This window comes from Penicillium digitatum, chromosome 5 (assembly GCF_016767815.1).
Source record: "Penicillium digitatum chromosome 5, complete sequence".
Taxonomy (NCBI): Eukaryota; Fungi; Ascomycota; class Eurotiomycetes; order Eurotiales; family Aspergillaceae; genus Penicillium; species Penicillium digitatum.
The window spans coordinates 2,957,338-2,979,611 of NC_089388.1; the positions used below are offsets into that span (position 1 = coordinate 2,957,338).

The 22,274-nt window shown below is 48.6% G+C and overlaps 7 protein-coding genes and 1 non-coding gene across 8 annotated transcripts; 4 read left to right on the forward strand and 4 right to left on the reverse strand.

Moving 5' to 3' along the window:
* Nucleotides 1–786: 786 nt before the first annotated feature.
* Nucleotides 787–2,254, reverse strand: Pdw03_2243 (Winged helix-turn-helix transcription repressor DNA-binding; the record flags this gene model as incomplete). Its single annotated transcript, XM_014681372.1, has 4 exons — nucleotides 787–1,100; nucleotides 1,157–1,605; nucleotides 1,663–1,792; nucleotides 1,855–2,254. 4 exons carry the CDS (start codon nucleotides 2,252–2,254, stop codon nucleotides 787–789), a joined length of 1,293 nt encoding a protein of 430 aa, XP_014536858.1.
* Nucleotides 2,255–3,987: 1,733 nt separating this feature from the next.
* Pdw03_2244 (Short-chain dehydrogenase/reductase SDR) lies at nucleotides 3,988–4,888 on the reverse strand (the record flags this gene model as incomplete). The annotated part of the gene is made up of 4 exons (XM_066100122.1): nucleotides 3,988–4,054; nucleotides 4,108–4,204; nucleotides 4,291–4,606; nucleotides 4,664–4,888. 4 exons carry the CDS (start codon nucleotides 4,886–4,888, stop codon nucleotides 3,988–3,990), a joined length of 705 nt encoding a protein of 234 aa, XP_065957849.1.
* Nucleotides 4,889–5,474: 586 nt separating this feature from the next.
* Pdw03_2245 (CENP-A-nucleosome distal centromere subunit CENP-L) lies at nucleotides 5,475–6,827 on the forward strand (the record flags this gene model as incomplete). The annotated part of the gene is made up of 3 exons (XM_066100123.1): nucleotides 5,475–5,578; nucleotides 5,633–6,142; nucleotides 6,203–6,827. 3 exons carry the CDS (start codon nucleotides 5,475–5,477, stop codon nucleotides 6,825–6,827), a joined length of 1,239 nt encoding a protein of 412 aa, XP_065957850.1.
* A 350-nt stretch (nucleotides 6,828–7,177) lies between these two features.
* On the forward strand, nucleotides 7,178–8,233 carry Pdw03_2246 (CENP-A-nucleosome distal centromere subunit CENP-L; the record flags this gene model as incomplete). Its single annotated transcript, XM_014681376.1, has 1 exon — nucleotides 7,178–8,233. One exon carries the CDS (start codon nucleotides 7,178–7,180, stop codon nucleotides 8,231–8,233), a length of 1,056 nt encoding a protein of 351 aa, XP_014536862.1.
* A 572-nt stretch (nucleotides 8,234–8,805) lies between these two features.
* Pdw03_2247 (sulfate transporter) lies at nucleotides 8,806–11,313 on the reverse strand (the record flags this gene model as incomplete). The annotated part of the gene is made up of 4 exons (XM_014681377.2): nucleotides 8,806–9,504; nucleotides 9,579–10,098; nucleotides 10,148–10,777; nucleotides 10,844–11,313. The coding sequence occupies 4 exons, from the start codon at nucleotides 11,311–11,313 to the stop codon at nucleotides 8,806–8,808; spliced, it is 2,319 nt and encodes a 772-aa protein (XP_014536863.2).
* Nucleotides 11,314–11,994: 681 nt separating this feature from the next.
* On the forward strand, nucleotides 11,995–13,105 carry Pdw03_2248 (Translation initiation factor 2 alpha subunit, putative; the record flags this gene model as incomplete). The annotated part of the gene is made up of 4 exons (XM_014681378.1): nucleotides 11,995–12,072; nucleotides 12,144–12,306; nucleotides 12,362–12,569; nucleotides 12,631–13,105. 4 exons carry the CDS (start codon nucleotides 11,995–11,997, stop codon nucleotides 13,103–13,105), a joined length of 924 nt encoding a protein of 307 aa, XP_014536864.1.
* Nucleotides 13,106–13,711: 606 nt separating this feature from the next.
* Pdw03_2249 (Cation transporting ATPase, putative) lies at nucleotides 13,712–20,477 on the forward strand (the record flags this gene model as incomplete). The annotated part of the gene is made up of 9 exons (XM_066100124.1): nucleotides 13,712–13,787; nucleotides 13,837–14,164; nucleotides 14,219–15,153; nucleotides 15,201–15,341; nucleotides 15,402–15,754; nucleotides 16,413–16,423; nucleotides 16,478–19,769; nucleotides 19,824–19,960; nucleotides 20,018–20,477. The coding sequence occupies 9 exons, from the start codon at nucleotides 13,712–13,714 to the stop codon at nucleotides 20,475–20,477; spliced, it is 5,733 nt and encodes a 1,910-aa protein (XP_065957851.1).
* Pdw03_tRNA167 lies at nucleotides 16,110–16,182 on the reverse strand. The gene has a single exon. It is a non-coding gene; the product is annotated as a tRNA-Lys (tRNA).
* Nucleotides 20,478–22,274: the final 1,797 nt, after the last annotated feature.

The window sequence follows — 22,274 nt, forward strand, 5'->3', positions numbered from 1 at the left end:
TCTGATTTCTCGTGGCAAGTCTCTAAACAACCACAGTATAAGAATTCACCGCTGTCGAACCGAGTTGGATATCCCAGCATTCTTGTAGATGACTTGGACCACCCGCGCCCACACGTCATGTGAAACGTTTTGCACGTCACCTAATGCGAATTGCAATCCTATGCGTCAAATCTGATAGTTTACTTGATTTGAAGTGTTGGATTATTCGAACATGCGGCTACGTTGTGATATTCTGGGGACTGATTTGATGTCGCTAACATCATCGCCATCCGTGATGACGTGCCGAGGAGGTTATCGTGAACACCATTCTCTCCACTCGCCACGCCATTGTAGGGGGTTTCGGTTGGAGTCAATGGTGGGGCGTAGTCTGACATTGGGATATCGCCATTTGACCTTTCGGCCGATTAGAGCTCGTGGGGAAGATTCCCGCCTACCTTGGACATCCCAAGATATTCAAGATGGTCTCCCAAATTTTGGAGTAGATGTTCAAGTGAGTTTCTTTCGATTATTGGAGGTATGTGCCTGTCCATTGGAAAAGAAAGAAATTCAAGCAAGGGGAACGATCCACCAAGCCATTATTAACCTTCACCATCCTGTTCACTTTTGTTTTCTTGCTTACTCCTGTGGAATCATGGTTTTCAGGTCCATCATTCTCCCAATAGGGTCAATGAATTACCTCGCTAGGTACTATCTGTACAGGGCAAACATCAAGTAGGCCAGCCGAAGGAAAATTCGAATCGAGCGCAAGAAGAGAAACAAAATAACCCACCGAGAAGCAAAACAAATTTAGGCTATCTCAGCCTCAATGACCATCTCATACTGTTGAGGGTCAGGCCAAAAGTTGACAATTTTAAGACCAGCATCGGTCAACAGTTTTATCCAAGTGCCTTGAGTTCGTTCGGAAGCGGACAGGATGGACATCATCTCCACGTCCATTGTAGCCTGATTACTGCTCGCTCCTGTGGGTGGGAGAACAACATCATAGATTAAAAGCTTGGAGTAGCCCTTGACCATTGCATCTTTGGTGTTCACAAGCAATTTCTTAGCTTTATCATCTGGCCAATCGTGAAGAACTGCATGTATAAAGTATGCGCGACTACCTGTGGATTGGGTATCAGTAAACTTGCCTGAAAATCTGCACCGGAACTGATCTTACCTTTCACTGGCTGAGGTAAGAAGAAATCATGAACCATGGTTGAGATCTTGTCATCAACGTGCAATTTGGCAATCACCTTTGGGAGATCTTGCAGAACCAGTGATCCAGCAGGAAGATCTGGGTGTTTTTTAAGGACGTATTTAATATCAATTCCAGTATTTCCACCGATATCCACCACGAATGGAGAGCCACTCTCCAGCTTGGCACCTTCGAGCAGCTTTGTTGTATCGTAAACCTGAGTCCACGGTGTCTTCCGTGCTGTTAATGCCTCCATGTGGCCATAGAAAGCTTCAAAGTAAGCGGGGCTTTTCTGCAATCGTCCAAAGAAGTTAAGGCCGTCGGGGTCACTCTCGGAGTGGTTATTCGTATTGATATCCGTGGGTTCTTTATAAGATATCCTTGCTAGATAAGATGGCAAGTTGTGGCCCGCGGGAAGGTATTGATACGTCCTGAAACGTCCAAAATGTTAGTATGACACTAGACCAACAGCAGAATGATATTCTTACCCCGTTTGAAGCGAGGCGCGGACATTGGTGCTCTCGTCGCCGATAGCATTCGAGAACGGAGTGGGTTTGAATCTGTCTTCCGCTGTCTCCTCAACCACATTGAAAGCAGCGAGTAAGCGGAACAGTCGGCCTGTATAGTTTCATGAGGCTTTTGTTGGTTGAGTGTCCGAAGAGAGTAAAAAGAAAGCTTACGTAGCAAGTTTGAATCCACAGTGGGAGTGGTAAATGCGACGAGTTCGTCGATAGACTTCTCACCCCCAATAGCTGTCCAGGATCTCCAAAGGCCCAAATCGATGCATGTCTGTAGAGCGGCAAAGACGACAGGCTGCTCGAAGCAGAGGCCCAAGGCACGCTCAAGTGGTGTTTCCACTCTGGCAAGTAGACGACGTGCTGCAGCGCGTACCTTTTGACGTTCGACTTCGTTGCCGCCAAACAACCCAGATTCAACCGCGTCAAGGGAACATATTACTCTGTCAGCTTCCGACGCCAATTGATCTGATGCATGAGCTTGGACGTGCTCTGCTCCGTTACCGCTAGACCATTTAGACTTAGCTGCATCAAGAGCTGTATCGACTTCTGTTTGAGATGGCATGTTGCACTTCTAATTGTGGCCGGAGTTTTACAAATCGGAAAATCTGGCAGTAAGATCCCTAGGGAAATCAGAAACAGATCCCAATCAGACTGACGGTTCAGGCTACCTTATAAGCTCAACCCAAGCCTTTGGCAGTGCAACCACCGCTACGGCATGGGGCTTCGGTCAATTCTCACCGGAATTACCTAGTTAGGGTAGATCTGCAAAGCTAACTGTGTTTTTGGACTTGGACTTACCAGTCCCCTGCTACGACAGCCCGGGAGAGAACTACACTAATGTATGCACGCCACTGGTAACAAAGGTGGTATTCTTTCAAATTAATACAATTAATTGATTATAGAAGAAGGTCTAAACTACATAGTGACTGATAGTTGATGATTCCTGATGACTAGTATTGGTATTACTAGCCAAAAAAAGCACTGTGCATACACATTAGCGTATGTTGTAGTTCTCGGGCTATCGTGGCAGGGTACACGCTCAATCAGTTTTGTGGCAGCCTAGATTCTTGTTTGAATTTATATCATATGCTCCATGGTATTGCTAGTGTGGTATCTCCCTTTCCTGTGTAATCTCTGTGCAATATCACAATACAAAATGCCTTTATGATCCCACTTGCTAGGTCGCTGGTCTTAACCGTTCTACACATTGCTTTTTAACACATTGCTTTTTTTTGTTATTTATACCAAAATAAGTGGTAATTAGTCATCACATTTTAGCATGGAGTTCACAGCTTCGTCTGTAATTAATTTTACTGTGTGAATTTGAAAAAGTACCACCTTTGTTACCAGTGGCGTGCATACATTAGTGTAGTTCTCTCCCGGGCTGTCGTATGTTGTACCGGAAGGGAATTTGTGGATTCGCTGACAGGTTGCCTTCTAGTGGTCTTGTTAGACTAATGTGATGTGACCCAAGTGCAGATTAAACACATGACTCAAATGACAAACCGGGCGTTAGACAGCTATTTCTTCAATTACGACTATACAAAATATTCATCTCAAGATACCCTTTATTTCGTGAACCCCCACTACACGTATTTTCAAACACAACTCAGCACGCAACACCCGACCTTCTTCACATCCGCCATGTCCTCCACTCCGCCAAAAATCGGACTGCCACCTTGAGCATGGACACGAGATACCAGCGCGAATTCTTCATCTCAACCGAGCCCAAGCTACTCTCGGCCCAAAGCGACCAATGCAGGATACGCCAGAGACTTTGTTTACTAGGTCAAAAAGTCTTTCTCGAAGAAGGTGCTATGGCAGATGCTTCACGGCGCCGTGAGTTTTGGCATGTACAGATGGACTCTACCATCCCATCTTCGCAGACCATAAAACAGATTGGACTTGCTCGGGTGATTATAGGGTTACTATTAAGTTATTTCTCTGTCAGATGCCTACGTTCTCCCCGAATACTAGAGCAGCAGTGGCAAATGGTTTGTGGGTTTTGTTGCGGAGACCTTTCCCATGAATTTGATACTGTGTCTACGTCGGATCATGTTGCTCACTAGTGATGTGCCGATGCAGGCTTTCTACACGAAGGTTTTTGGTGTGAAGGTTGTCAGGTGTGAAGAACGACAGTATGTGAGGAGGAATCTAGTGTTTATGGGTGCGAGACCGCATTCACAGCTGTCACTAGATTAAAACAGCTCCTCTCAAATTGGTGCTTGGCACTTGAAATTTGAGCAAGAAAGCCAGACTTGTAGCTCTGGAAGTTAAGATTCAACCCTTCACTCTCTACCAAGGAAGCTGTAAAGGAGTTGGCAGGTTCTTTCCAAGAACATCTCCTGCAGTGCCAATGTCTCTGTTATAGATGGATTAGCCTGGTTGTTGATTGTATGCCATCAAATTTCTTACCCCGGTCCTCCTGGCGCCCAGAATTCTCCAGTTTTGCCAAGGTCGAATCCTTCAATGAAAGTTGCAAGTGTTCTTGCTGCTTCATCTGGCGTCACAGCTATTTTCAAAAGAGATTGGGTCAGATCTAGCACATCCACGAGGCCTTTACTCAAGGTCTGTAAAAGTAGCGCAGTGGCCACTCACCTCCACCTGCATCCCAATACTTATCGAATCCAACGCTCTTTGTCATCTCCGTCCGCATGAATCCAGGGTGCACTAGACCAACTGCAATCCCCTTCGGCTTCAAGTCCAGACTTAACAGCTTCCCGACCATATTCAAAGCAGCCTTACTGGCATGGTGGCCAAAGTTACCCCCGCCTTCCTTCTCGTGACGCAATGTGATGCTGCCGCTCTCGCTGCTGAGGAGAATCACTTTACTCCCCTGGTCTAACAACCCGGCCTTAACAAGATTATGCACCACAAAGACAGGCCCAATCGCAGAGGTCGTATACATTTGAACCTGCTTCTCCCAGTCAGGAGAATCAAAAGTCTCAAAGCCAAAGTATCCGGCGCTGACAATGACTGTTGAGAGCTTTGTAGATGGAAGCTGCGAAACAAGCTTTTGGCCCACATCTGGTTGAGAGATATCAATTCCTGTCAGCCAGGTGACACCTGGGCTTGGCTCTGGGTTGGAGGATCGGGAAGTTGCAAACACATGGGTCGCTGTCTTTACGGAGTACAATGTCCGCAGAGAGGCACCCAGTCCTCGAGTGGCACCTAGGATGAGGATGTTGCTGGTCATTTTGCAAGTTGGAATAGTACTAGTTATTATGTTTGAAGATACTGAGTCTAGTAAAGTCAGTATCTCTCCAGGGTTGCCTTGGGCACGCAATCAAGGGATGACGTAATTGCTGCCGCCTAAGTAGCCCTGGAGGCCTGAGGTTCTATCCCCTAGCCAGTTTGTTCTGCACTGTGTAGCATGCAGAGGTGGCCTAAAATAATCTTGTTAACTCCTTATATCAATTTCGGATCAGACCATTCCCGATGCTAAAGGAGATCCCATGTCTCTATGATCTTGGATCACTTTCGGAGAATTTGTCCAGTCATTTGATCTAGTTGGTCCTATTTGACACGAGAGCCAAGCTTGGCATGTCTCACTGGAGGCATCGTCAACATTTAGTTAATTTGCACTTGGACGCCAGTCAACCTCTCATTTCATTCCGCGCCCAGACCTGCCGAGGTCGGGACCATCGAAGGCTTAGTCATATGCTATTTATGGAACCTGGCTGAGATTGCCCCCTTCAATTAACCTGTTTTATCTCCATGAGCCCCGGCAAAGTGCGCCTCTCGTTGGGAGCCAGTCAATTCATGTGTTGCAGGGCTGAAGAATGAGTGGCTTTGCCAAGTTCGCCCACTCAGTTCAAAAAGTCCGGGCAGCGATCCATAGCAGGAGAAAGGCGGGCGCCAAGGACCAACGTGAATCGTCATTAAGGTAAGATGTTTTGCGACAACCCGCGGGATATTCACTGGCTCACTTCCCTGTCAGAAATGACCTTGCAGATCTTCCAGCTTCCTCGCCGTGGGACCTCCCCGTCGAGATTCAAATCCGCATATTTGCATATTCCGGCATCACCGACTTCCATCCGCTGAGGCTTGTCTGCAAGGCGTTTTGTCAACTGCTTTCCAGGAATGAGCATGAGATTGTCCGGCAATATCTCCGCTTGCGTCGTCACGGTACCCTTCCATCGCCAATTGACGATGACCGCACTTATACTCGAGACCCCAGCGACGATGTCGTGCTGTTATCAGACCTATTTCCACCGTCCAAAAGCGCCAGGGGCGGCCATCTCTATACCTTCAAATACTTGCATGGGCTGAGACGCAGGCAAATGCTCTGTTCAAGACTCTGCTACTACCTAGCCGATCGGATCCTCGATCGGTTCATCCAGACCGAACCGGCAGTCATGAAGGCCTCATTTCCTGCAAAGCGAAACGAGCGCAACGCCCTCGTCAAACGCGGTATAGCCAGCATACGATTTCACCTTGCACCACTCATGTACGAACTGTGGTAAATTGTTTTTTAACTCCAACAAGTCACTAACATCTTCTCTACCAGGTACTATACACTCTATTTCCTGGAATCATACGCGTCCGCCCGACGCGAGCACACGAACATGCTAGTCCAAAAATACGAGGCGGGCCAGCTTCCTGTGCCATTGCCACTCGAGATACGCCAGAGGATGTACCGCGAGCTGCAAACCCGGATCCTCCAAAGCCCTCCCTTCACCAACACGCCGGCTCTAGTTGCGACACACCATTGCATGCATTTGCTTGTTACATATATACGCTACGCCATGTCTCCGGATGGTCAAGCCGAGATTGATGACTCGTGGATTAGCTCCTTGCTCACATTGGCGCCGTTTGTGCGGATCGTCGAGTTTTTCTCCGCTGAGATCGGGGACGGTGGGAGCCAGCGAACTCAACGCAAGGAGTTCATGTACAATTTCTATCAGGACACGATGAAGTACGAAAAGGATCACATGAATTCGGTTGTTTTTGCGCGCGCGTCTGCGCAGAATTTGCATAGTTCAGTGCAAGATATCTGGTTTGCTGCTGCTGCGGCTGAATTGAAAGCCCGGCGAGCGATACCTCACGATGTAGAGCACGTCTGGGTCTGGAATGGTGTTCCAATTGTTTTTGGGTGTCCGGATTGCCATCCTACGAGAGGATGGCAGGCGTGATTTTTGAAGTCAAAGCGTTTAATCAAGTGTTGGAGGCGTCCGGCGTCTAGATTGTTAATTTGGGGGGGGGGGGGGGGGGGGGGGGGGTTTACCGGAGTTGGAAAGATGAAAATCCAGCCAACTTCATTTGCACTCTATTTCATCCTTGTGTTTACTTCTTTCTCTCAAACCAAATCCAATATACTAGTAGCTGTAGTTCAGGTGATTTAGGGAATTGGTAGAAGTTTGCTCTGTTTGCAACCGGCACACGTCGCTATGTACATTGCCAAGTATCAATCTTCCTCGACGATATGCTTCGATTGTAGCATAAGAATCAGCCGAGGTGATTACGAACTCACATTTCGGCTGCTATGGAACAAGCAAATCCAAGACAATTGTTCAACATATCCTGGACTATCCACCGTCTCTCCCCTCTCCATCATGGGAAGGATTGTGAGATCCTCCTAGACAACCAGGTTGCCTTAAAAACATACGCAACGCGTCTACGCGACCATCTCACAGGCGACCTCCTTGCTGGGATTCATACAAACACTGGCGCAGCAGAAGACGATACGTTCTCCAAGATAGGCCCCATAAAAGATTGTCTATGGCGGCCAATCTCATCTCAATCATTGCGCGACAAAGCGCCGAGCAGATCCCAGAATACCAAAACTCCTGGAATTCTAGTAACGCTGGAATATGAAAATATTGTCTACAAAGCAGCTTTGCTCACAGACACAATACCATCTCCAAATCAGCGCAAGGGATCCACATCTCTCCCTCTCCTCCTAACCAGATTCCCCACTGCGCTCCGACAAATCTTCATCACTTTCTTGACTACAAATTTCGACACTTATTGCTCGCCCCTCCGACTGCCGTCGAGCTTTCTCTGTTTAGGTCTAGAGACATACATCGATACCCTGCGCACCCAAAGGCAAAGTACAAGCGACACAGTTGAAGATACTATCAAAGAGTTACAGCTCACGCTCTCCTTCTCATCATCCATCGCACCAGCGCTGAGATCCCTGAACGTCAGCGTCGCGCGCGCTTCACTAGCAGGCTTCCTGCGCGACCAGCCTGGACAGTCAGCGCCAAAATCGCGCAGTCTTCAGCGTAAACTGCGCAGCCCTTTCATCGCCAACCTTACTTCGTATCTGGAGACGCATCTTGCCATGAAGTTGAATCTGGATGGGTCGTCTTCGGACCAAGTCGCTAAGCAGCATGTGCGACTCTCGAAGGTTGCCTGCGCTGCTTTCGTTTTGGGCAGTGAGGGACGTGTGAAGCTGGTTGTGGCTGCTGATAGGGATGATGGGGATGAGGGCACTCGCGCTCCAGGCGATAAAAATGAACGTGCTTTGGAAGCAGGAGAATCGCTGCTACAGTCGGTAATCCGGAAGGCCGTTGTGGAGGGTCATTCAGCTACGTGAGCTTCTGGGTGTTTTTCTGTGCCAGTGTGAAACTGGGATACGCTACAATATCTTTGGAGTTCAGAACGAGCTAAAGGTCTGCAATGCAACCTCATCAGTATGACCTACCTGGATCCACAGAGCCATAGCCTTGCTGTTGGGGTTATTCCCTCTGCTGGACTTGTCGCCAATACGCCAATACACGACTGCGCAACTAAGTGCAAACCGGGACAATTGAATTGCAGCTGCTAGCGTCGTGCTTTCACTCTGTTTTTAAACACTCCGGTACAATGGATGCAACAATGCTGGCTATCATCGCCAAGATGGCACACCCAAGAAATTTGATCATGGTGCATAGCATAGTATAAGAGTTTACATCCTTCAAATTCCATTGAAGCCAGGAAAACCAACACTTGTCACTGGGGACGACATAAGTGGTCATTTTCTCTGTCTCTTTGATAGATACTGTAATATGAGCAAAAGTCGAGTGATACCCCATTTTTGTTCATCTTAAGATGACCAAAAGCAATATGTCTGTACAAGATATTCACATTATGTCCAAACACATGTCGCCAATTTTAGCAAGATAGACATCACATCTCCTGCGTTTGATTCTCAGATTCCGCCAACCGCAGCGCCTCATCAACACTAGGAACAAAGTGAGTCAATCCTCCACATATCTCAACAATACCACTCCGCTCAAACATGCGGAAAACACTCATATTCGGCAAACGGCAGAAGAACACTCTGACACGTTGCTCTGCATACGCATGCACAATCTCCGAGAGAACCTGGGTGCCAGACCCATCGATGCTTGTAACGCCATGAACATCGAAAATGATATTCTTGTTATGCTCCGGGGCGCGCATGCGCGGTAGAGAAGGATGAGCATGAGTAGAGCCGTAGAGTTCTAGACGCCGCAGACGGTTCTTGAGATCGCCTGTGTTGGCAAAGGTGAGGGGTTCTGGAATCTTGACAATCAGGGCGCCTTCGACTAGCTCCACGTTTTCTGGGTGGAGCTCGGCGTTGTCGAAACGCGAGTCTGTACCGAGAACCTTGCCCATGATCTGGATTCGGGGGGCTGTGGCGTGTCGGATGAGAATTATCACTGACAGACCCATTCCCATCGCCATGCCTAGTTCCAGGGAGTAGAAGATTGTTGTTGTGAAGATGAGGAACATGAGAACGAGCTCTGACCAGCCCCGTAGGCGGAGGAAGAAAATCAGGTCATGCGGGCATTCTTCCACTAGAGTGAAGGCTACCACGGAGATCATGGAGCACAGGACTGCTTTCTACTGGATAAATCAGCATGGTCGGCACTTAGAAAAGGTACACCGGTAAGGTGAAATTTTTGGGACGGACGAACCGGGAGGTAGTAGAGATAAGGCAAAAGAACCAGGACACATGTGAATGTGATGATACTCACAAAAACACTAGTCATAGGTGACCGTGCTCCTGTCTGTGAGCTAAGCTTGCTCCGCCCGTATCCGCCAAATGCAGGCAAAGCCGAGAAGCAACCCCCGATAACATTGGCGACGCCTAGTGCAACCATCTCGCGATTAGCACTCATGTGCATTCCCTTGATTCCATCAGAACTGCCTTCACCCAGCCCCTTGGCCGCAACAGATGACTCAAAGAATCCAAGTAGCGCGATTATAAAGGATTTGCTCAATGCTGTTCGCACATGTTTCATATTTCCAAGCTGGAAAGGCCAATTGAAAGCGAATAGTCCTCCAGAGGCAACCTCTGTAGAACCGAGAATTTCAAGCCCTTTGGCTTCCCAGTCAAGGTGCCAAGCCAAAACCGCCGACAGGGCAACGACCAGGAAACGGTCTGGGAAATAAATCACCTGCGGGATACGAGGCACAAGCATCTTTTTCAAAGTTCTGCGGGGAATCAGTATAATGCATACAAGCCCCGGGGCGCGGTACGAACCTGAACACCATGATGACAGAAAAGCTGACGATCGAAACGATAGCAGTTAGTCCATGGCACTGTCGAACGTGTCGAAAGATGAAAATCAGTTTTTCAACACTGGTGCCATGGCTGACCCCGGTTTCTTTGGCATACTCGGCCAGACCCAATTCTGGGATAAGCTGGTCTACAAAAATCACAAAGCCGATCGCAGTGATGAATCCTCGCAAGAATGGTCGACTGAGCACGTTATCCAAAAACCCTAGGCGAGTCAGTCCGGCAATCAATATCATGCCCCCGGACATAGCAGTAGCCACTCCTACAATGAGGGCGATTTCTGTGGGATTGTCCTCGCCTGAGTTTCCTTGCATGACACTTGCTTTGACAATAGCACCCGTTAGCAAAGAACCCGCAGCCTCCGGTCCAACTACCAGGAGCGGGCAGCTTCCTAGGATGGCATAGACCAAGGGATGGATGACGAAAGAATAGAGGCCGCTGATGGGTGGTGCATGAGCAAGATTGGAGGCCAAAGAGAGGGCCATCGGGATATAGATGGACGCCACAGTCAATGCAGCCATGAGATCTCCGCGCAGGAATGACCAATGATATTGTCCAATCCAATTGAAGAGGGGAATATAGTAGGATATGTATCTGCCATTGATTTGTCAGTTACCATTAACGAAAGTGCTCGCAGTCCATGGATTAGATACGACCTACTGCTTATTCGTCTCGGTGATTGGAAAAGAGAAAGATGATTTCATCTGTGAAGGAGTCTCTGAATCTGGGACTGACTCCGGGTGGTCTACTACACCTCTAGAGCGACCGACCGCACCGTCAGCCACTTCACGTCCGTTATACCCAAATGCATCGCCTGGTCCTCCAATGTATGACTGCCTTCCCAAATCTTCTACCCGAGGCGAGAATGTTCCATGGCTGCAGCGCCTTTCATCACACGCAGGATCGGCCTGAAGGTATGATTCCAGAAGTCGAGTTCTCACATCTGGTTCGCTCGTAACCCTGGTGCCAGACTGGGTGTCCTGTGCCTTTTGGTTTTCATGGCTTGAACTTGTCGAAATCCCAAGACCAGTTTGAGGTGACGAACGGAAAGTGTTGATATTGCGGTCCCGTGGAGTCCGACGTCCGAGTCCGTCGGACTCCCCAGGGTGTACTGAACTTGTCTCAGACATGATCTTAAAAAAAAATACGCCTGGGGAGTGTTGAATTGAATCTTTAAAAACCAGAAACTCCGTAGCACGCCATAAACCATTATTAAATCCAAAAGGTTAAAAACAGTTTAGTGATAAGCCTAGCCTGAATTGTTTTTGTCGGTCAGGCATGGGCCAAGGGGGGCGGCGCGCTAGGGGACATGATAAGCGGGGAAAGCAGGCGTTATCGTTGTATCAACGCAGAGCCTCGGAGATTGACTGTGCGATGAAGATAACGAGCATGGTAAGCACAATCCCAGGAAATTTTCTTGTACGTAGGAAGGTCTGATGCCATCGAATACCGAAGTGCATACTCTGTACAAGGAAAATTTCCGTCTTGTTGGTTGATTTCCGTTGACGTAATTGGATGTGTCAGCCAAAGATCAAACCTTCGACCTTGGAAGGCGGTGTGTTTGTGTAATCACGTGCTGTTCAGTCCCGTGACTGATCAGGTCAATGTGGGTTTTGAAGTCCGCCACAAAGAGATAGATTGTGCCTCATTCGCGTCGCCTCTCCTCTCTGCGCTCCTGCATTCCTGACTTTACGATCACTCATATTCCTTTGGCCACTATATTGATCGTCTCGAGTGTGCCATAAAAATCTGTCTCTTTTGCACCTAGATTTCTTCGAGAAAAAAAACCCCCCCCCCAGAACCCCGCCAAGATGTCTTTAACAAACTGTCGGTTCTATGAGGACAAGTACCCGGAGGTGGACAGCTTTGTCATGGTGAATGTCAAGCAGGTACGAATTAACTGAATCATCGATTGAGAGACTGAAGCGGCGGGGACTAATTTTTTGTGTGCACGAGTTAGATCGCCGAGATGGGCGCATACGTGAAGCTGCTTGAATATGACAACATTGACGGCATGATTCTCCTCTCAGAACTCTCTCGCAGACGTATTCGCAGTATCCAGAAGCTCATTCGCATTGGGCGCAACGAGGTCGTCATCGTGCTTCGTGTCGACAAGGAGAAAGGCAAGGATACAAAATTGGCCTGGAAGAACCCGAGAACTAACTTGTCAACTTGAAGGTTATATTGATCTGTCGAAGCGACGTGTCTCTCCCGAGGATGTCATCAAGTGCGAGGAACGTTACAACAAGAGCAAGGCAGTGCACTCTATCATGCGCCACGTCGCAGAGGCAACTCAGACCCCCCTCGAGGCCTTATACGAGAACATCGGGTGGCCTTTGAACCAGAAATATGGTCACGCGCACGATGCCTTCAAGATCTCTATTACGTATGTTCTTGTACTTTTCGTCTCATTATATGAGAGGATTCCTCTGACACTTGTTTTCCAGGAACCCCAACGTCTGGGATGAGATCACCTTCCCTAGCGATGCCGTCAAGAGCGAGCTGCAGCAATACATCAACAGCAAGCTGACCCCCCACCCTACCAAGGTCCGTGCCGATATTGAGGTTACCTGCTTTGGTTACGATGGAATCGACGCCGTCAAGGATGCCCTCCGCACCGCTGAGGCCGACAACACCCCTGAGAACCAGATCAAGGTTAGACTGGTGGCTCCTCCTCTTTATGTCCTGGCCAGCCAATGTCTCGATAAGACCCTCGGTGTTAAGTTGCTTGAGGAGGCCATTGTCAAAATCGAAGAGCGTATCAAGGCGCATGGCGGTAGTTGCACCGTCAAGATGGCACCCAAGGCCGTCACCGAGCACGACGATGCGATCCTGCAGGAGCTTATGGAGAAGCGCGAACGTGAGAACACCCAGGTCAGCGGTGATGAGGACTCTGAGAGCGATGAGGGCGTTCCCGAGTAAGTACCGGATCTTGACTCCGTATCAAGGGGCATACAGCGGTCATCAGCGCTGGAATCCAAAGCTGGAACCACCGCTAGAGGAGAGTTGGGCAAAAATGGATAGAAAAAAAGCTTGCACACATCGGAGAGAGGCTCAATGGCTCAGTGTGCTGATGGGCAGGATTGCAATCAGAACTCGCCCTTCAGCTAGGGCAGTCGCCTGAACTTCGGGTCTGGGAATGATTGATCCACGCCTGTGCATGCGCTGCATGCCAATTGCGGTCGAAATCCTCGTGCTCACCGTCTCTCAAAGACGCTGGCCCCGCACAGGGTGCAAGTTCTAATGCACATAATGTTTGCGATGCAACCGAGACGTTCAATGCCAGTCATGCTTTTAAATGCAAATCGTACCCTTGTAGAGACTACCATGTGTATTTACCTATATAGACCTACAAATCCATCCTCCTATGAATTTCGATCAAATGCCCATTAAATCGAAGTGAGCTAAAGCTTATCTACCGCCGATCATCATTGGTGCCCCCTCAAGTCAAAACTCTCAGTGGGCCGAACTCTCATCTTTTCTAATTCTTTTCACCCTTCTATTCAATCTTTGCATATTATTCGCGAGATGGGACATTGGAGAAACATCTTTACCGCCGATCCCGGCAGGACCCGGCACCGCGTCGAGGTGGAACGTCGTCGACGTACGTCATTTCCAAACGCGCGCTGTGGAACACTGCTGACAAGTCACAGTGCTACCGGCCTATGCTACCGATGAGTCCGATGCCTCTGATGCTTCAAAGGAGATTGCTAAGGTTGCTCTTCGGCTGAAATATCAAATTGAGCAGGTTGTCTCCTGCGAAGTGCAGGAGAATGTCTTGACTGACCCAAATAGCCGCATCATTACTGAGGATGTGGTTAAGACTGCCAAACAGGCTGGTGGAGACGAATACAAAGCTTGCATTGTGTATTGTCTTCTAGTCTGTCTGCGGTGGTTCAAGATTCAATCCTCTGTCGAGCTTTGGGATTCTGATCTTCACGAGGTTCGGGCTGTGGCTTGCGAGATCATCGCCAAGCGCATGTAATGCCCCCTGAGGTTTCAGGCTTTCTGATATATACTCACAAAATTGAACAGTATCGAATCGGAGCAGAACCAAGATTACGTGCTGAAGGAAATTTTGCTCAAGCGTTACTCTATCTTCAGTGAAGGTGTGGAGACTGACCCCGCCAATGTCATTGAACGAGCGGTAGATCTCCATGCCTTGAGGGTCATCAGCTCTGCCTCGTACCAAAGATGTATCCAGTACCTGTGGAGGGGTTGGATCTGTCAGGAAGAAGGAAACCCAACTAACTTTGTCGAATACAGCGAGAAGTCTAACACCAGATATTGGGTTCATTTCCATCCTGATAGGATGCGGACTCCTCTGTATCAGAACTTCTGCCAAATTTTGTTCTCCTTGATTTACCTTGCAATTTATACGGCAGTTATCAACACCGTGAACCCATCTGGTGACGTGGATGTGGCCGAAGCCATTCTTTACGGTATGACCATTGCATTCATCTGCGACGAGGGGATCAAGTTCTGGAAGGTTGGATGGAATTATCTCGAGTTTTGGAATGCCTTCAACTCAACCCTCTACACCATCCTTGCGGTGTCACTTGTCTTACGCTTCATTGCCTTGGCACACTCGCCATCCACCCACGATGAACAAAGGCGGCTATACAACGAGCTCAGCTACAACTTCCTGGCTTTTGCGGGCCCTATGTTTTGGATGCGCATGATGCTATATCTTGACTCGTTCCGCTTCTTCGGTGCTATGTTTGTAGTTCTTCGAGTCATGATGAAGGAGAGTTTGATATTCTTTGCACTTCTATTTGTGGTTATGGCTGGTTTCTTCCAGGCCTTCGTCGGCATGGCCCAGGTGGATGCCGATATCCCCCTCCACCGAAACATTCTCCAGGGAATGGTAAACAGTATCATGCAGAGTCCTGAGTTCGACACTTTCCAGGACTTTGCATTTCCGTTTGGCATCATCCTCTACTATGTTTTCAACTTCATTGTTATGACTGGTAGGTTTGTAATCGACTTGATTGGGGGTAATGTTAACGATTGTCAGTTTTGTTGAATATTCTCATCGCCTTGTACAACAGCGCATATGAAGACATCTCTGACAACGCCACGGACGAGTATATGGCTATCTTCGCGCAGAAAACCATGCAGTTTGTCCGTGCCCCAGATGAGAATGTTTTCATCCCGCGTGAGTATTTGATCAGTTCCGATAGCATAAATGTGGCTAATTTGCTCTGGGTGCTACAAGCATTCAACCTCGTCGAGATTCTATTTCTGATAGCCCCATTCGAATGGTGGCTTTCGCAGGAGGCCTACGCCAAGCTGAATGATCTTGTAATGGGTGTGATTTATTCGCCTCTGCTTGTCGTTGCAGCCTGGGTAGAGACCCGTCAAGCGCACCGGATTCGATGGAACCGCCGCCACGGCGAAGAAGACGATGACTGTGTTCAGGAATGGGAGCATGTGGCTAAGGAAGTCAATTTTGATCTTGATGACACTTGGAAACAGCACGTGGAAGAGACCACGCCGGATATCAAGGTTGACAGTTGTACATATGAACTTAGGGAGCTGCAGGAGCAGGTTAGGTTGTTGACGGAGATGGTAGAGGGATTGAGCCAGGAGATAGCAGACAAGAGGATGGATAGAACAAACTAGGAATCCCAAAGGCATGCTGTTCTTGTATGTATATATATACATGCACATAGGTATGCTGCGAATGAGCCTAAGCAGAGAACGACCGCGGGATATTTTGTACTCCAATGATATTGATGGTTGAACTGTTGTTGTGCCTCGGAGCAAGCAAGCTACATAGTGTTTATCCAAATTCGACACTGAAATGGGGGGGGGGTGTTCAACTCCCAAAGACAAACCCCATCATCTTGTAATTGGGCAATACAACTAAGATCGAAAAGAAAAGAGCCAAAAAAGAAATCTTAGGTTGGTTTTTTGTAGGAATAGCCGAACGCGGGGGTCGAACCCGCAGCCTTAAGATTAAGAGTCTTACGCTCTACCGATTGAGCTAGCCCGGCTGGGCTGTTGAAAGAAAGTGCAAAATTTTGCTACATTAGCCTGAAACCTTTGGGGCGGGCTGACATAATGCTAGCGCGTCGAGCGGCGAATCCTCTGGAACCAAAATTGTGAGGTGGAAGGTGGCTTCATCTACGAATCTGGGCATTCCCTCGATTAGATTTTATCATTGCTTCCGGCTTCGTATGAGTCTATAATAGTCTGGTTGTTTGACACTGACCGCGGTCAATAGATTGCCACCATGTGCGTCACTGAACCTATCCCCGGTTCTTTGCGGCTACAGCTAACAATATACAGGGCAAAGCTCGTGGATGACCCTCAGATCCACACTGCCTCGTTGCATAACCCGATTCCTTGGCAATTGCACACATACGTTTGGCCTTTCCTGATTATCTGGCCCGTCTTCTTCGCTTTCTACCTCTCCCCCGAGCGTTATGATACCTACATCCAGGGACAGGAATGGACCTTCGTTTTCGCGGGATCCATCATCACAATCCAGTCGCTCTTTTGGTTGATGACAAAGTGGAACATTGACATAAACACCCTATTCACTACTACTCGAGCCAAGTCCATCGACACTGCCCGGCTTATCAAAGTGGTTCCCATCACTAACGCTGGCACTGCCGAGATCTGCAAATTGATTTATGACACCACCGGCACGAAGAAGACCCTTTCGTTCCTCTTCCAGAAGCGCCGTTTCCTCTTTTACCCTGAAACCCGTACCTTTGCACCCTTGTCTTACGTCCTTGACGATGAACCAAAGCCAGCCCTTGAGACTTTCCAGCTGAGCGAAGGCTTCACGTCGAAGGCTGAGATTGACCGCGTTTATCATCACTATGGCGATAACACCTTTGATATCCCCGTTCCCGGTTTCATTGAGCTCTTCCAAGAGCACGCTGTTGCGCCGTTCTTCGTCTTTCAGATTTTCTGTGTTGGATTGTGGATGTTGGATGAATACTGGTACTACTCCCTCTTCACGCTCTTCATGCTTGTTATGTTTGAAAGCACTGTTGTGTGGCAGCGCCAGAGGACACTGAGTGAGTTCCGTGGAATGAGCATCAAACCATACGATGTTTGGGTATACCGTGAACGGAAATGGCAGGAGATCACCAGTGATAAGCTTCTTCCCGGTGATCTCATGTCAGTGAACCGCACCAAGGAGGACAGTGGCGTTGCCTGCGATATTCTTCTTGTTGAAGGCAGTGTCATTGTGAACGAGGCTATGCTTTCTGGCGAGAGCACACCTCTTCTGAAAGACTCTGTTCAGCTCCGTCCCGGCACTGACTTGATTGAACCGGATGGATTGGATAAGCTATCGTTTGTGCATGGAGGTACCAAGGTCCTCCAAGTTACTCACCCCAATCTTACTGCCGACTCGGCTTTGAAGAACTTGTCCAGCAACGTTACTATGCCCCCCGACAATGGTGCGCTGGGTGTGGTTGTCAAGACCGGGTTCGAAACCAGCCAGGGTAGCCTTGTCCGGACCATGATCTACTCGACTGAACGTGTCTCTGCCAACAACGTTGAAGCTCTCTTGTTCATCCTCTTCCTCCTGATTTTCGCAATTGCCGCTTCATGGTATGTGTGGCAAGAGGGTGTGATCCGGGACCGCAAACGCTCCAAGCTTCTGCTTGACTGCGTCCTCATCATCACCAGTGTTGTTCCCCCCGAACTGCCTATGGAACTGAGCCTGGCCGTCAATACTAGTCTTGCTGCTTTGAGCAAGTATGCCATTTTCTGCACTGAGCCTTTCCGTATTCCTTTCGCTGGTCGTGTTGACATCGCTTGTTTCGACAAGACTGGTACCCTGACTGGAGAGGACCTTGTCGTTGATGGTATTGCTGGACTCACTTTGGGTGAGGCTGATTCCAAGGTCGAAGCTGATGGTGCCCACACTGAATTGGCCAATTCCGCTGCTGTTGGACCAAACACCACTCTCGTTCTCGCGAGTGCTCACGCCTTAGTGAAGCTGGATGAGGGTGAGGTTGTCGGTGACCCTATGGAGAAGGCTACCTTAGAATGGCTTGGCTGGACTCTGGGCAAGAACGATACTCTTTCTTCGAAGGGCAACGCCCCCGTTGTCTCCGGTCGTAACGTCGAGTCTGTTCAAATCAAGAGAAGATTCCAATTCTCCTCAGCCCTGAAACGCCAAAGTACCATCGCGACCATTACGACCAATGACCGCAAGACTTCCAAGAAGGTCAAGTCCACGTTTGTGGGTGTAAAGGGTGCCCCCGAGACCATCAACTCTATGCTGGTCAACACACCGCCCAACTACGAAGAAACTTACAAGCACTTCACCCGCAATGGTGCTCGTGTGCTTGCTCTTGCATACAAGTACCTTTCATCTGAATCGGAGCTTTCCCAGGGCCGTGTGACCAACTATGTTCGTGACGAGGTTGAATCCGAGCTGATCTTTGCCGGTTTCCTGGTCCTGCAGTGCCCCCTGAAGGATGATGCCATCAAGTCTGTCCGTATGCTGAACGAAAGCAGCCACCGTGTTGTCATGATTACTGGTGATAACCCGTTGACCGCTGTTCACGTCGCACGCAAGGTTGAGATTGTTGACCGTGAGGTCCTCATTCTTGATGCCCCCGAACATGACAACTCTGGAACCAGGATTGTTTGGCGTACCGTCGACGATAAGCTTAATGTCGATGTCGATCCCACTAAGCCCCTCGACCCGGAGATCCTGAAGACTAAGGATATCTGTATTACTGGATATGCCCTGGCAAAGTTCAAGGACCAAAAGGCTCTCCCTGATCTGCTCCGTCACACCTGGGTTTATGCTCGTGTGTCTCCCAAGCAAAAGGAAGACATTCTTCTTGGTCTCAAGGACGCTGGATACACCACTCTGATGTGCGGTGATGGCACCAACGATGTTGGCGCTCTGAAGCAAGCTCACGTCGGTGTCGCGCTTCTGAACGGCTCGCAAGATGACTTAACTAGGATCGCTGAACACTATCGTACCACCAAGATGAAAGAGCTGTACGAGAAGCAGGTCAGCATGATGCAAAGATTCAACCAGCCCTCCCCTCCAGTCCCTGTCCAAATCGCTCACCTGTACCCCCCCGGCCCTTCGAACCCACACTACGAGAAAGCTGTGGAACGGGAGTCGCAGCGCAAGGGTACCGCGATCACCGCTACTGGCGCCACCCCCGAAGCTATCCCAACTATCACGTCTCCTGGTGCTCAGGCCTTGCAGGAATCAAATCTGACCCCCCAGCAGCAGAAACAGCAGAAGGCTCAGGCTGCCGCAGCTGGCCTTGCAGACAGGCTCACAGCTTCCATGATGGAACAGGAGCTGGATGAAAGCGAGCCTCCCACCATCAAGTTGGGTGATGCATCAGTCGCTGCTCCCTTCACCAGCAAGTTGGCCAACGTTATTGCTATCCCGAACATTCTTCGTCAAGGTCGTTGCACCCTGGTTGCGACCATTCAGATGTACAAAATTCTTGCTTTGAACTGCTTGATCAGTGCCTACAGTCTGAGTGTCATCTACCTAGATGGTATTAAGTTTGGCGATGGACAGGTCACCATCAGCGGTATGCTGATGAGTGTCTGCTTCCTTTCTATTTCTCGCGCCAAGGTATGTCGTACTTGTCCATGCTGACAAAAAGGGTTGCTAACGTTTTGTGTGAAGTCTGTTGAGGGTCTGTCTAAGGAGCGCCCCCAGCCGAATATCTTTAACGTCTACATCATTGGGTCCGTTCTTGGACAGTTTGCCATCCACATTGCGACTTTGATCTACCTCTCAAACTATGTCTACAAGCATGAGCCGTACGTTATAATAACTTTCTTTGATGTCTCCCACTTCATGGCTAACAAAACCGACAGGAGAGATTCCGATATTGATCTCGAAGGCGAGTTTGAGCCCTCCCTCCTGAACAGTGCCATCTACCTCCTCCAGCTGATCCAGCAAATCTCCACCTTCTCGATCAACTACCAAGGTCGTCCTTTCCGCGAGTCCATCCGCGAGAACAAGGGCATGTACTGGGGTCTCATCGCCGCATCGGGTGTTGCATTCTCCTGCGCTACCGAATTCATCCCCGAGCTGAATGAGAAGCTGCGCCTCGTTCCCTTTACCAACGAGTTCAAGGTGACTCTGACCTTGCTGATGATCTTCGATTACGGTGGCTGCTGGTTGATTGAGAATGTTCTCAAGCACCTGTTCAGTGACTTCCGTCCTAAGGACATTGCTCTTCGTCGTCCCGATCAGCTCAAGCGCGAGGCGGACCGTAAGTTGCAAGAGCAAATCGATGCTGAGGCTCAGGCGGAGCTGGAAAGAAAGGTTTAGTTTGGTGGTTTGAAGATTTGTATCTGTATACATAGAGAGAAGATTGTTGGATTTTTAGAAATGTTCATGTGGTGCATGACATTTACTACAAGTTTTTGCTTTTATCGAAATAAGCTAGCAAATACAAACGTTTTTATCTTTACGTTCGAATGGATACTCCGTGCTCTCCAAGAACGTCACTGAATAGTACCCGCTCTGGACAACTTACTTGCGAGTCACCACTCTGCATCTCCATCACCACTAGCCAGGATCACAACAGTAGACTTGTCACTTTATCGCATAGAATAGTTTGTACTTCGCATAACGTCGGCGATCATCCGCCTTTTGATGAAGTTTAGGTAGTGTCCAAGATGATCGGTAAGTTCACCCTACACGGTTTCTCTGTTAGTCCTTGTCTTATTAGGAACTATATAACATACCCGTATTCATGTAAACGAAATTGGCGCGCGCGAGAGAGAGAGAGAGTGTGTGTGTATGTGTATGACCGAAGACAGATAAAGATTACCGCACACGTCAGCCAAAAAAAAATGAATGCAGAGGATGATGCTGTAGGAGAACTGAGGGAAGATAGGACAAACAGCGAGGGACATAGTGGGGGAAAGGAGGAAGCTGAAGTTTGGATTGCGACTGTCAATAATTGAACACTCCTAGGGTCAAAGCTGAATGAAGTTTATCTTAATTCTCTTCTCTAGCTGCTCAGAATCTTTTATTAGCATTTAGTGAACACAGATAAACGCCTTTCCTTGGATGAAGAGGGACTCTGACCGCATGCAGAGCATGTAGTATGTATGTATTTTCAATTATTTTGTAACACATTATCCGTAGAACTACAAATTACATCGATTGTCCGATAGACTTGCACGGGTTTCTGGCATTGAGGTTAGAGGTACTGACTCTGGGGACACGGAGTTAGGGCTAAAATAGCGTGGGCCCCACAACTGACCGGAGGATGCTTATAGCCAAAAATCGGGGTCTATCTCCATGGCCTTTTTTAGGTTTCAGCTGTCCGGTAAAAGTCGAAAACGATAAGATATAATTCTCGCTCTACATGACTTTATTTGAGGCTCAGCTAGGGGCTGAAACAGTTTGCGCAGCAATCGGGCGTTTACTCCTTGGTGCTAGATTGGTCTCCACCACGGTCCGAAAGTCAGGGCAGTGCCTGACTTGATCGCCGGTATCCCAGTAGCAACGCAAGGAATATTTGGTCACTTGCGTGCCGTTAGACTCTATAGAAGCCGGAGAGACCTTTTTGAGTGTCGCGAATATGTTCTCTCGATCAATTGAAGCGTGACCAGGGCCATTCCGACATGCTAGTATTGGCTGGCTGCCTGTTTCCTACTGGTATTCCCACAGGGGTATCCCAGCAACCGAAGAACAGTGGGGATAAATCCCTAAAATCCATAGATTCAAATCCAAAACTGTTTGAACCTCTCAATGGTTACATCAATTCCATAGTAGACTGACTACTCATCTCCTTTCCTCCCATCGCACACATTCAAACAATACAACATATAAACCCCAGGTAAGTCCCACAACCATTGCTTTGCTTGCTTTTTATCTTGTAGTTCTTTTCCCTTTGCTTGAGCTGCATCTACGAAAGAATTTGACTCCGAAGAAGTAAGTAGTCATGTCCATACCTCGGTTTTGACGCTTATAACAGGGTTAGATTTACCGAATCCCATAGGGCCCAGGCGGTTGTGATTAATGCCCTGAATTTTTATCTCATCTCAATTCCAGAACAAAGATTCTGGAAGTCGGCGTAGGAGTTTAATCCATGTTAGAAATATTGCTGCGAAC